The following is a 13,858-nucleotide window of genomic DNA, read 5'->3' as shown; positions in this document are numbered from 1 at the left end:
ACTACGGTGGTGGGATGCTAATTTAAATGACCATTTAACCAACTCGGACAGCTTCGAAAAAACAATTCCATATTTATTTACACAACATATTAACAGGTAAACAGTTAAACACCGCATACATAGCACACAATACCAAAATGTTCTACTGGCCAGTATAATTTAAAGTTGGTGCACTTTCGTTGGAGCTCATAACCGTCAGTTTGAGGTGAAACAAAATTAATCCACTCACGATTATCAGTATAGATCAGTGGAAATCCGTTGTCCTCTTCTTGAGTGAATGCAGTCAGTGGCTAGTTTAGCTCAGGATTAGCACCTACCTAGTCTGCTCACAACTTCAAGGCAACTTTCCTGCATCAACAGCCTTTAGCTTCTTTAGGTTCGTGTTGCGCATGAATATGTAGTCCCGTTGGGAAACGTGAAATACTCCAATGCAAATGTGTAATACTACTGTGTTAACTTAAAATACTTAAACGTTCTTAGTTAATTCAACATGCCTCAGGTTAGCAATGCAATCTTCCATTTTCGCTGTCAAACTCAAGTAGAGAAGTGAAGAAGAAAATCCAACGTCAGATTATATACCCAACAAGTGCCCTCTCGCTCGCCACCCTTCTTGAATCCGTGGTAGTGCGTGCCTCCCTTGCAATATTTTTCAATGCGTTTTCAGCTCATCTCAAAAGGTTCTACGCTTGCGCACGCATGCGTAAAACCCAGTTTGGAGTGATTTCGCAATCCTAGGGGAGGCACTGCCTACCCTGCCCATAGACTGCAATGCATCTGCCTCCCTTGACCGCACGTCCAATGTTCATTGGCTGATCACTGGGAACAGGAAATGCTCAAATTCAGCGATTTTGATAATAAAAATGCTCGAAATGATCGGAATCATGCAGAAATGACACTCGTAACACAGATAACTAGAGAAATATGAATATTTATTTTATAATACATAAATATATATGATTATTATACAATTTTTTTTTTTTTTTTTTTATATATTTTTTTTTTACTTTTCAAAATGACAGGTGAGGCTCTGCCTCCCCTGCCTCCTATGACTGCACGTCCCTGCTATAGGCCTAAGATGCATATACGCGTCAAGACTTTCGAGTGACTGAATTGTGAACCGACGGTGGGAACCTGGCAGATTTGCCTTATTCAAGGTTGACTATGCATTCTAATTAACTCTTTGGCAACCTTAAGCAAAAACGTACGCGACACGTATGGATACATTCAACTAATCTGAAGAACTGAGAAAGGCAAGCATTCAACATTAATATGTTTTATAAAAGAAGGGCAGAAGGAAAATGTCTGCAAATCCCAAACTCCCGTCAAACAGCCAAAATCATTTAATTCAGTTAAATGTAATTCAATAAACACTGGTATCTTAACTTTTTCAATTTATAAGCATAAAATGTAGGCCTATCATATTATGAAGAACAGTATTATATCAATATATTGTGTTTTTACAACCAGTCATAGCAAAATGTAATTTGGGGATAATATTTGTCGGACGCTCAAAGTGTTGCTTGCAAAGAGAATCTTCAAACAATCCAGCGGTTCATAAGGGCTTTGGCCTGCGTTTTTAGTCATATGCATAATTTCAGAGAGCCGTCTTTTAGCAAATCAAGAACAAAAGAGTTTTCAGGTTATCAAAGGCACACATACACCGATTAAACTGCCATCTTATTTACCCAACAGAAACACAAACTCACATAAATAGAGGGTTTGATCTGCTATCATTAAGTGGGTCATAGAAGCCAAATGGCTTTGGGTTTCTCATCCATTTTGTTGAATGTACATAAACAGCTTCATGTCGTGGGTGATCGACTTCAAAAGTGATACGTGTCATGTTTACCTCAAAGATCAATGAGCCTTTGTCTAAAACTAATGAAAGAGCATTTATATCATAGACTGGGAGCAGTCAAGCTTGCAAATATGGAAGAAATGTTAAAGTTAACAATTAATTGGCATTGGCATAATATGGCGTTGACCAGCAAATGTACATATACTACATCAATCTGAATCTTCAGTTGTTTTTTTTAATCACACATAATAAATGAGGCTTCTTGTGACTGTAACACAGTCGTTTGTCTCCTCCAGATGTAAGACCGGTGGTGAAGGGGGCTGTTGCCGAACTTGGGAAAGTTCACACACACATAACGTTACTCGACGCAGGCGACAAGATGCGGGAGCGGCATGGGTAGGCGGAGAGCGACGATCTCACATACACGTGGTACACACACACGAGCAGGAACTGCATGTGTACATATGAACATTTATAGCTGAATTACGACATTTGGCTTCTTCGGGTTTATAAAGGATAAAGGATAATATGTACAATCTTCTACATTTTCATTATTTTATAAATCAGAACATCTAACATCCCATTGAATAAAAACAATATGCTTGCATTATTACAATTATGATGAAAATAGTTTGAAATATACTGCTTAATGCTTAGTAAACATGAACAGTTATGAAGATATTAATTTCAATTAGTGCCTCTTTTCAGGTTTTACGCAGCACCTAGACGCGTTAGAACATTTTCTACTGTTTTATAAGCCTATAAACTATTTAAGGGATACAGAGATGTACATGTCCATAAATCAATTGTAGTTCAGATGAAAATTTGGGTCTGAACACAAACAGTTCTGAAGATTTTCAAGTAGAAAAGAAAGAAAATCTCTGGTGTGTGTGTGTGTGTGTGTGGTGGTGGTGAATGACACACTTGAACACACCTGTAGCTCTATTCTTCTTTTCCGGCTTTGGGAGGATAAGAGATAACGGCACATTGCGTTAAGTCAGTACCACACACCATCTTACCTCTGTAGGCCTGAACACATACCCACATACACTCACACACACACAAACACACTCACACAAACACACACACACATACACACACACACACACACTTACACATACATATAAACCACGAAATCAACATGCATTCTGGTGACAAACAATGACAGGAAAACAAGCCGGAAAAAACATAATTTGTGCCAGTGAGTTTTTTTTATTTCCTCTGGTACAATTGGGTGACACAGGCCTTTCTCCTGCCAACTTTGTTCCAAAGCAAAGTTGAAAGTACAAGGGCAGTAAAAAAGTCGGCAAATTAATATTGCTGCATTTTCCCCTTCAATCGCTCTAACTTTTTTAAAGGGGTAGTTAAACTTACGCATTTTGAAATTTAAAAATAGCCTTTTGTAACATTTCAGACCTTTAAAAGATCCCACCAGTAGATATCTTTAACTTCTCCCGAATCTAGCAGTTCTGTGTGCCTTTCACACATGTCTAGCCTGCATCTATGCGTGTTTGCCTATGTGTGCTTCTCTCCTGTACCCTATCCTGAGAAGGGATAGGTCAGCAGTAGGGCCTCTCCTGGCCCAAGCTCCAGAGCGTCCAGCTCCACCATGGCTTCCTGGGCGTGCTGGTCTGGCTCGGTGGTGACGCAGACCTTGGCTTGCGCGGGCAGGTCCTTGTGGGTCAGCTTGAGCGTGACGGCAGCAGAGCCCCAGTTGAGCGCGGTCAGGTAGCGCTCGCTCTGGTCCCAGAGGCGCACGTACGCCAGGGACGAGGTGCCGTTGTGCAGGGCCACGTAGTCGCCGTGGGCCAGAGATCGCTCTTTGCCACGCAGGTCGCTCAGCTGCCTGAACAAGTCCCGTCGAGAGTTCAGCTCCGCGTTTAATACCTGTGGGTGTGGAAGCAAGTAAGAAGGAAAGAAAGAAAGAAAGAAAGAAAGAAAGAAAGAAAGAAAGAAAGAAAGAAAGACGGTGGGCCAGTTAAAGAGAGAAAAGGAGTTCAATAACAGACAGAGAGAAAGCAAATGGCCCAAATACAGACTTAGAAATGTGGCCAACATGGAAAGGCTCAGCAGTGAATAAAAGTGAAACATCATAAATCATTAATGCCACAGTATTTTAAAATGTGAGTGACGGCAGTTACTGGCTCCAATGGCAGAACAGAGCCGCTCATGCACCTTTGCTGTGGCGTTGTTTTCATCCGCAGGCTCCTCATAGTCCCAGACCATTTTAGGAGTAATGGAACCCTAGAGAGAGAACATCACACCATGACGAGAATGTTAGAATGTCATTTGGAAGAATCGCTTTGTCGCCAATGGCATTATCTAAGACAAACACACCAACAGAGCAATAGAGTTCACAGCCTTGAGCTCCAGTCAGAGACCTCTTGACTTCATGATTTCATTTTCGCCCACAACGTTGTTTTCAACCTTTCATCTCGCCCGCTCGCACCCCCCCCCCCCCCCCCTCGACCCTAACCTCTCTTCTCTCCCACATACACGCTATCTGTCACACGTTTCCACCTACCACTTCTCTTCACCTCCCTGTGACACCCTTCTCACCTCCCCTTCTCTCTCTTTCTTTCCCCTCTGTTAATCTCTCCCCCTCTCCTCTCCTCACCTGGTCCTCCAGGCCAATCTCGTCGCCGTAGTTGAAGACCGGCGTGCCGGGCAGGGTGAACAGCATGAGCTCGTACAGCCGCAGCTGCTTGGGTGTGACGGCGGTGGCCAGGTGGCCCACGTTGGCCCTGCTCAGGGACCAGCCCAGGCTGGTCTGGGGGTTGCTGGAGTACAGCGACTGGATGTCGGAGGCCCAGGATTGGCCACTGGCGCTGGGGTTCAGTGAGGGCAGCAGCAGGTGAATGCCTGTGCTATTCAGCAGCTCCTCCGTCTCGCCAATCACGAGTCTGTCTGCCGCACCGATCAGAGCTCTAACAGGACGAAGGGTGAAAGACGGGAAGAAGGAAGGAGAAGTAGACAGAAAGGCAGAAAGAAAGAAAAAAAGAAAGATTTAAACACAGCCTTGTATACACTAAAAAATATTCTCCCCTATTCTGAATATTAGGAGTGTCATATAAAGCATTACCAGCAGAGGGCACTGTTGACTATAGATATTTGACCACAAGGTGTCAGATGCACGACACGATTTTCCCTTAGCAACTATTTTACTATAGTCAAGCTGGACACCAGTGGAAACTGCGCTGTGGTGATAAATTTAAATACTTCACAAACCGACTCTTAATTTATTTTCATATCAGAACTTTCCCAATCAGAAAGCCTGAAGGCTTGATTATTTTTGTGTAGGTCCAGGGAAGACATGTAACTTAAGAGACAAAAAAAACTACCTTTTCTTGGCCCCTTCGATCATCTCCACCTGAAAAGCAGCTTGCAGGGGTTCCCACTGGGCAGGGTCAGCGGGGTAAACACGATCCAGTGAATGCAGCAGGATGCCATCCAGGCCTTTGCTTGTCCAGTATTCCGCAGCGGCCTGCCACAAAAAAAAAACAGGAAATGGAGTGACACAAGCTCAATTAATTGCTACAGCTGCCAGGATTGCCATCCTGTCCCCTGGCTCAATTCTACATGCCTGCACTGACCTTGAGTTTGTCTGCCACATCGGCAAATCCACTGAACCACTCATTGACGTTGCTTTCATAGTTGGGGGTCAGATCTAAAACAATGGACATACCTGAACAGAAAGAGATGCAACAACATAAATAACAAAAAAAAAAAAAAAACTTTAATATATGACATAATGTCAGTGCTAGTCAATGTTTTTAGACATTGGTTAATATTTGAATTTGTGCCAAAAGTGCCATACTGTAGTTTATTATGTGTGGGAGTTTATTTTAGCATAGTGTTTTTGAAAGCATTTTGCTAGCTAGGACTATCAGGACCCAGGATCAAGAAGTTATTTTTATATACAAGGTCATTGTCGGGGCATATAAGTATGTATTTTTCCTGCATCGCAAGCATTGTTTCCCAGTGACTGACTAAGGGCACAGCCAGCAATCCTACCTACTGTCATACTACTGTGTGATTGTGTGTGTGAAATCAAGTCATTATTATCATTATGGTTATTACTATGTGAAAGTGTGAAAGATGACGACGTGGCATCGCAGAGGATGGCCATCCGAGGCTGAGGCCTCACCCTTCTTGTGAGCGCGATCCAAGAGACTCTCCAGCTCCTCCAGGGTGCCAATGCTGGGGTCAATGGTGTTCAGGTCCAGTGTGGCTGGCTCGTTGACCTGAACGGTGTGGAGAGGACCCAAGATTAAGCCCTTGACCTTCAACTGATTCAGGCTGTCCAGTTTCTCCTCCACTCCTGCGAAGAAGGGGAGACGGTGACAGGAGAGAGAATAATTGTCAGATTTTATTGCCACAATAAAATAAGGAAGTGAGACAAAAAAAATGCAACTCAGCAGAAGAAAGCAGGAAAGGCGGTATCAGAGACAGAGAGAGTGACAGAGACAAGAGATCGACAGACAGAATTAGAGAAAGGAGAGAGAGACAGAGAGAGCAAAAGACAAGAGAGAGAGGGAAAGAGTTAAAAAACATCAGCCAATTATTTTTAATCATTAAACCAGGTTAATGGCAAGGTTCCCAAGGACAAATCAGTATCTAGTCATAAAAGGACATTCAGAACATTTAGTTCCAGCTTTCAATCAGCCACGAACCAATGAGAGCCCCCAACACACACACACACAAACACACACACTCTCTTCCTCTGGAGAAGAGGAAGGAGATGAGCGCCAGAGGTCAGCTTAGCACGTGGCATGTGAGCAGGAGGCAGTCACAAGACAGGCTTGAAGCGCTGACCAGCCTTCCAATGTGATTCGCTGGCACACAGACATGCTTGGCTGTGCTTTATACACATTTCCCTTTTTACAGTTCCGGAAAAAATATACTTGACCTTAAAATTTTACCAAGGGAAATGCTTTGTTGTACTGTAAAATTACAAATATTATAATCCCCCAGCTCTGTTTATTTAACTATATGTCTACTTTAGTCATTATTTACACATAACCCCTTAGAAGCGCATTGTGTTGCCTCTTGGTATGAAATGCGCCGTAAAAAATAAAGTTTGATTTGATGATTTTATTTGATTGAAGAGTCTGTAAACATGGCGGATGGATATGTTGCTGTCTTTCACATCAACACAAAACAAATGCCTTATTTAACTTTTTTCCTTACAAAATGTATAGCTACATATTTAACACCAGCGTGCAGGTAGCCTACCTTTTCACATCATTTACAATTGCCCTGTCCTTTTGGTAAGGTTTGAACATATGGAAGATTCAGACTAATGATGGAAATGAACCAACCTGCCAGGCCCTTGGCTCCTGCGAATGCTTCCACATCTCTAATCTGGTACAGAGGGCCCTCATTCCACCAGTTCATCTCGGGCAGAGGCTTGCAACGTGGGGCCTGGATAATGATCACGATAGCCCCGGCCAACATGCCCAACCAGCCGAGCCAGAACAGAATAAGCAAGAGCCAGCGAGTTCGAATCCACCTGTTAAATAATAATAGGTTAAAGGGAAAATAATAGGTTTCATTACATTTTAATGCTACTATGTTGTAAATTTCAATCCCTTCATGATTTAGGCTTCTTTGAACTCACCCTGCAGTACCTGCTACTCGCATAAGTTCGTCTTTTGACAGACCAGTGAATTTCACTTCTGAGGAGTCCGGGACCTTAATCTTAACGGAGCCGTTTTTCTCGGCCGAACCATCTCCGGTCATCGGTTGTTTCTCTTCTAACTCGTTGAGCTCCACTTCCTTCATCTCAACGTCTTTAGTCATGGCGAAAAGTCTGAATAATGATGGCTGATTACATTTTTGGAATGAAACCACTTTACACAATACTCGTTATCCTCTTGAAAATTGAGCCTACACGTCAAAATGAGCCATGTCCTCCTCCTTAGGCTAATTACAAATACGCTCTATAGTCATATCGGGGAGCTCTCACCTGTTGCCAACGTTATTGTTAAATTCATTGTAACTTAATGTTAGGTAGCCAACGTCAGTGCTGGTGTGGTGAAATTAGCACCCAAAACGGTGTTGAATAAAAGCCAATTTACTCTGAAATCTATAGACTACTAACTATAACTATCTACCTAACTTTGCAATAATTGCGCAGTAGCGATGATAATTAGCTATGTGTTTTGATGTGCTTATTAATCCTGGCAATTGTTTGAGTTTCGAAAGGGAGTAATGTTAGCCAGGCAAATCTAACGTCAGGCAATAACTTCAGACAATGTTCCTACGTATTATTGTTGTTGGCCAAACTAAAAAAAATATCAATTGGCAGGCAATCAATAATCTAGGATAACTGAATGAACTGTTATTAACTGATGCATCAGTTTGCTCATCACTTTCAATTCAAAGAACCTTCCCTAATCTTTTTCTACTTAGTTAAAATAACATTTTGATAATCCAGTCCATCTCACGAAGTAACGATTATTTCAAAATTCTCGCTTACCTTTTTATAAACGGATAACTTGAATATAGGTCTCCGTAATGACGACTTAATACCCGCTACCAATGCGTCAGTCCTCTGCAAACTCAAGGTTAAACCACCCGTCCCCGCAACTATCCAATTTATAAACTTCAGGGAACTCTGACACTTACGCTCCGCCTACTGAACTATGGCGATACTCATAACTAGCCTAAGGTGCTGAAATACGTTTCTGCCTATACAATGTCAGAATGAATTCACACACACACGTATAACTTGTATAGCCCCACAACCTTCTTATATCATGTTCATGACAGAATGGCAACCAGACAGACAGACAGAATGGGATGAGGGGATAGGAAAGGGAATTGGCATACTGCATTTGACTTATAATGCAGAAAGACTTCACACTCGAGTCACTTGAAAATGTAAGATGTTTTCATTTCCGTAGCCTTCAATAGGTCTGCATTTTTCATCAGCTCACACATATTGCCATGCATAGACCCTTAGACTGCTTCAATAGTGTTCGATCTCTACACTGGTCGCTTCACCCTGGTTGATCCTCGTGAAGTGTTCAGGAATGTCTCAAACAAGCAAAAGGCTTAAGACGAGCATGTTTGAAACTGGTACTGAAGTGAGAGAAATATCAAGTCCATGTTTGGAAGAAGGTTTGGTTTGAGTACAGCCATATTTAAGCCCAACAGAATAGAGAAAAGTTTTCATGGCTGTATGATTACTGTGCTGTCACAAGAAACACAACTGTACATTGTGTAACCAGTCATAAAATGCCTTGCCGAAGCCAAAGTTCAAGAACAACAGAACCTGAATCAGCATATACTGTATTTTTTTGTGTGTGTGATAACCGCCTTATCTACATGTAACCTTTCACAATCACTGAAACTTATCAGATGGATGCAGAATGCTAAACTGTGTGCCTGGAGAGGCATACTATAGACCCATGTCATCGCCTTTGCCATAAACTGTAAATTAAAAACATAATATACCTGTTTTCATTAGTAGTGGAGAGTAGTGAAAGAAAAATGCCTGTAGAATAGAATAGGGAATATATGTCCTTAATACAGTCAGTAATTATAGGTAATATGACAAAGTCAAGTTCAGTATTCGATCAGGTAGGAGCAAAGATGAGGAAAAAGGCATGATCTCCTCCATTAAGTTAAGATCAGGTCATTATAAGTTATGTCCACCATGCACTGAAAAGAAAGAAAATTGGACATGGTGATGTTACAGTAGGATGCCAGAGAAAGCCGGCAGCCTATTCAGATAAGACTGCATTGACCTGTGCCAGACTTCCAAAAGGACACCGTGACTTACAATTCAGTTGAAAACACTCATCATCATCTTTGGATTTGAGTTAAGTTTGCACCAGAAGCATGAAATAGCATGAATGTGATACTCAAGAAATCAATGGAGCAACGTATAGTTACAGTAACTAGGTCAGGATGGAAGTGGAGCCTAATGATTTTCAGCATTCCTGCATGTCTGTCTAGAAACATACTTCTGGTCTTTAACAAAATGGCATTTGGTCATCCAGCAGCAGCCATTTTGGGCCTCCTGCCACTCCAGCTGTATCCATAAAACACCACCTGCACATTGTTTATTCCCGGCTAGAACAGGCAAGAAGAACTACAGAATATGTCCCCCACATGACACACACACACACACACACACACACACACACACACAAACACAAGTGTGTGTGTGTGTGTGTGTGAGAGAGAGAGAGAAAGAGAGTTTATTCTTGCCCTCGCTGAACAAATGTCAATGCAAAGACAGCTGCACTGGCAGAACATGGACCCATGACGGAGAGCAGAGCAAAAGCACTTCTGATTTGGCAGATAGATGATGTAATGGTAATGCCAGTTGTTGAAGTTGAAGTGGTCTAATGCTTAAGCTCAGCTGTGTGATTGTGTTAAGCAGTGGTCGGTATTTACTACTCTTGCACACAAAAGCTTTCTTCTTTATGCACATCAGGAGTGCTGGCAGAAAGATATGTGGAATATCTTTCTCTCTCACTCTCTCTCTTACACATACACACAAAACTATTCTTATGCTCTTATCTATAAAAGATTAGTGGTAACTGATTATGGATTTTTCTCAAACTCAAATTAAGCTCTAATCCTGCATAAAGGGATGAATGTGGTCTCTTAGTCTAGATCTAGTTAGTGTATTATGTTTTAGTTTGTATGCTATGTAGTTTTATTTCAGGAAGCTGTACCATAACTTCAAAAACCCTCCCGCTCTTGTTACTCACTCAGTCTGTCTCTCCTCCCCCCCACACACGCAAACACACACACACACACACACACACACACACACACACACACACACACACACACACACACACACACACACACACACACACACACACACACACACACACACACACACACACGACTGCCTTCCCCCACCCGACCTGAGCGAACAACAGTAACCATCCAGCTTGGAGAGCAAAAGGCTCTGAGTGGAAGCGGCCCATCTTGTTTTTCCCACAGTGCAGCAGGGGGTTGCTGGGTTTATGTGGAGACTAAAGCATGCTTTAGGGGTGGAGGGGGATGATCCCCCTCTGTGAACTCATTTTCAAAGACCAGCATGGACACAGAAAAACATGAAAAAAATCAAACAATATGAAAGCTAAGGGGGAATTGAGGGGTGGTTTGAAACATGTCTTTTTGTGAGAGTTTTCGCCCTTTTCATGCATGGGCTTATCAGTTTACAAAACAATACCTTCTTGATGTCACTATTGTAATATTGTGTTTATATGACTAAGTATAATGATGCAAAAACATTTTGATCTATTCATTTTTTGATCTATCTCTTTTTGGTCAAATTCGGTGAATTGCTTCTCATAGTCCTCTATCTGTGTGTTTAGAGTGTGCACTCATAAAATCTCACTTACAGTCCTGTGTTGGCACACAGTCCTGGTTCTGAAGAAGGGAAACATAGTGGCTCGGACTGGGCCATGAACAATTCCAGCCAATCAAGGCTTTCTTCAGGAGCACAGAAGGGACAGGTGTAATTGTATGGCTGTTGAGCTCAAATGTTACTTTTTGCCAGAATCAGTGACTGCACTTTTGATTCAATGTCCTTTTTTCTAAGTATTGTACGAAATAAGAAAATAGTAAAAGTCCTTCTTACATTGGAAAACTCTCTGTCCATTCAACAAGTCTGCCAAGAGACAATTTACCACACCCAGTGTCAGAAATCCGGTGTCTTTATCTCTGAGTGTGTGTGTTGGGTATGGTGCTAGATTATGTAAGTAATCTGAACTCTCACTGTCACTCCCACAACTTTATCTTACATCTCACTACTAACTGACCATTGCACTTCTGGCTCTACAGTTGGACACTGCACTGTTCCCTCTCACGCATTTATCTCTCTACTCTTGCCTCATCTCCCCTCTCACGTTTTGTCTGTCTGTTCCTGGCTACCCCCTTTGAATATTCATCTCTTATTTCCAGTTGGAGCTAGGCAATGAAGCACTCGATCCCCTTGTTTCTCACTTTCTCTCTCTCTCTCTCTCTTTTGCTCTCAAACACACACACACACACACACACACACACACACACACACACACACACACACACACACACACGCGTACACGCATTGACACACACACACACACACACACACACACACACACACACACACACACACACTCATTCTCCCTCTGCTATTCTCTCTCAGGATGGGAACAATGTAGGAGTGTTTTCCCGCGTGACAGAGCACAGAATGTTGGCCCCTGCGGCGACTTCGGTGAGGAGAATTTCAAATAGTTTGAGGGGCACCAGGGCCACAGGGATTACAATCAGCGCCTCTCCTTTGGAGCTGCACTGCCCTCGGGCAGCTATTTTAGCATAGAGGGCCGGGAGGGCGGTTTAGTCTGCAAGTTTAATTCAAACGTTATTACTTCAGTTATTACTCATGACACAGATTAAACACACAAAAACGGAAACATCCATTGAGCACATAAACACACATGCAGTCACGGATATACTTGGGTGGCTGGACAGGGGAGTATTATTTTGCCAATTTCTCCATCTCTCCCTGTTTCTTCCATTCACTTGATATTTACTGCTTTTAGTTTTAATATCATAATCATCTTCATATGCTAAAAAAATATAAAAAGATATTAAGTGGATGTACTGTACATTGTCCCCAATTTCTTTACAAACTCTCCCTACACCACAGCCTGTACGATGTATTAGGGGTCGTGTTAGCAGAGCATTATTAGGGGTGGTGTTAGCAGGGAATTATGGGGGTCGTGTTATCAGGGAATTATGGGGGTCGTGTTAGCAGAGCAGTTGGTATGTGCTGATGATCAACTGAGAAAGGTGGCTGCTGCTGAAAGCCCATGAATTGTTTCTTTTTCCCCCTCCTCTTTTGGGCCACTTTTTGTGGAGAGCTCCTCCCACCCTCCTCCTGAAAACCACCCCATTCCCATTCAGCACTCTCTCCTCTGAACTATAAAGGGGTCCTTGTGTACAGTATTTAAATGTTAGAGTCGGCGGTGCCCTCTGTGGTCCATTTTGAATACAGCATGTTTTGTACTTAGATGAGGGTGCCAACAATTCCTCATGGACATTAATACCGAGGTGCACAATCTGGTACGTTTTAATATTTTATTCTCATATTTTAAATATAGTTTTATGTTTTAGTTTCCATATATATTAAGTAAAATTATGGAAGCAGCAACTGTGACATCATCCCTACAGCAGACTTAATAGTCTGATACGTACAGATACAAGATACATGTCAGTAGTAAACAAACAAATTCTGCCAGGTGTGAGAGACAATAGACTCATGTTCATGTTCACAGAATTTTCTTTTATGCAAAATTATGTTTTGTTAAAAATCCCTTTGCATCACTTCAGTCTAACAGCAATTACTGTCTTTTAGGCTACATTGTACAACAGAGGAAGCCAATGGCAAGGGCATGGGCCGTTAAGCTTAAGGTCAAGATGGTCTTTCCTCAGAGGGCAACTGTTTGTACTTACATACTAAAACTGAACTAATATTAATGAATACACTATGTGTACATACAGTGCTCTTGTGTATTAGCAAGTGTGCGTGTGGGTGGGAGACCTAAATTAAAAGGCTTAAATAAATTGCTAATAGTCTAATGTTAGATGTGGAAAATCCAACTAGACATTTGAAATCTAACATTTATTGTTAAAATAATTATATAAACTTAATTAAACTAAACACTACTGTCACAACTAAATACAATAGAAAAAGTTTAGAGGAAACTTGGATAAATGGCCTGCTGCCACATCTTTTGCAACCTGCAACCCACCTCACCCCAGACCTCTCGTTGTGTTGTAAAGGAGGCGTGAACTTCTGGATCTGCGCACGCGTTATTCCAAACAGGAAGTAACCCTGACAGAAACCCAAACACAACCAGTGACAGTCGGCTACGGCGCACGCCTGTCTGTCTGCCGTTGCTAACTGCTACATTATTATTATTTCATCCACTTATTAATGAACAATGTCCAGGAAGGAAAAGGAGGAGTATCACCGGTTCTTTTCCGTCACCGATACACGCACCCACGAGAAAGGACATACGGAATATAAAGTTTTGGCGA

General features: G+C 42.1%; 1 protein-coding gene across 1 annotated transcript; it reads right to left on the bottom strand.

Annotated features, from left to right (window-relative positions):
• Positions 1–3,143: 3,143 nt before the first annotated feature.
• On the bottom strand, positions 3,144–8,355 carry slc3a2a (solute carrier family 3 member 2a). The gene is made up of 9 exons (XM_080838695.1): positions 8,280–8,355; positions 7,419–7,610; positions 7,120–7,310; positions 5,946–6,119; positions 5,392–5,483; positions 5,140–5,282; positions 4,416–4,725; positions 3,974–4,042; positions 3,144–3,685 (listed from the first exon to the last, which is right to left on the bottom strand). Exons 2-9 carry the CDS (start codon positions 7,598–7,600, stop codon positions 3,338–3,340), a joined length of 1,509 nt encoding a protein of 502 aa, XP_080694821.1. The 5' UTR covers positions 7,601–7,610; positions 8,280–8,355; the 3' UTR covers positions 3,144–3,337.
• Positions 8,356–13,858: the final 5,503 nt, after the last annotated feature.

Source organism: Sprattus sprattus (genome assembly GCF_963457725.1).
Source record: "Sprattus sprattus genome assembly, chromosome: 5".
Lineage (NCBI taxonomy): Eukaryota > Metazoa > Chordata > Actinopteri > Clupeiformes > Clupeidae > Sprattus > Sprattus sprattus.
This window is presented reverse-complemented; position numbering and strand designations above follow the sequence as displayed.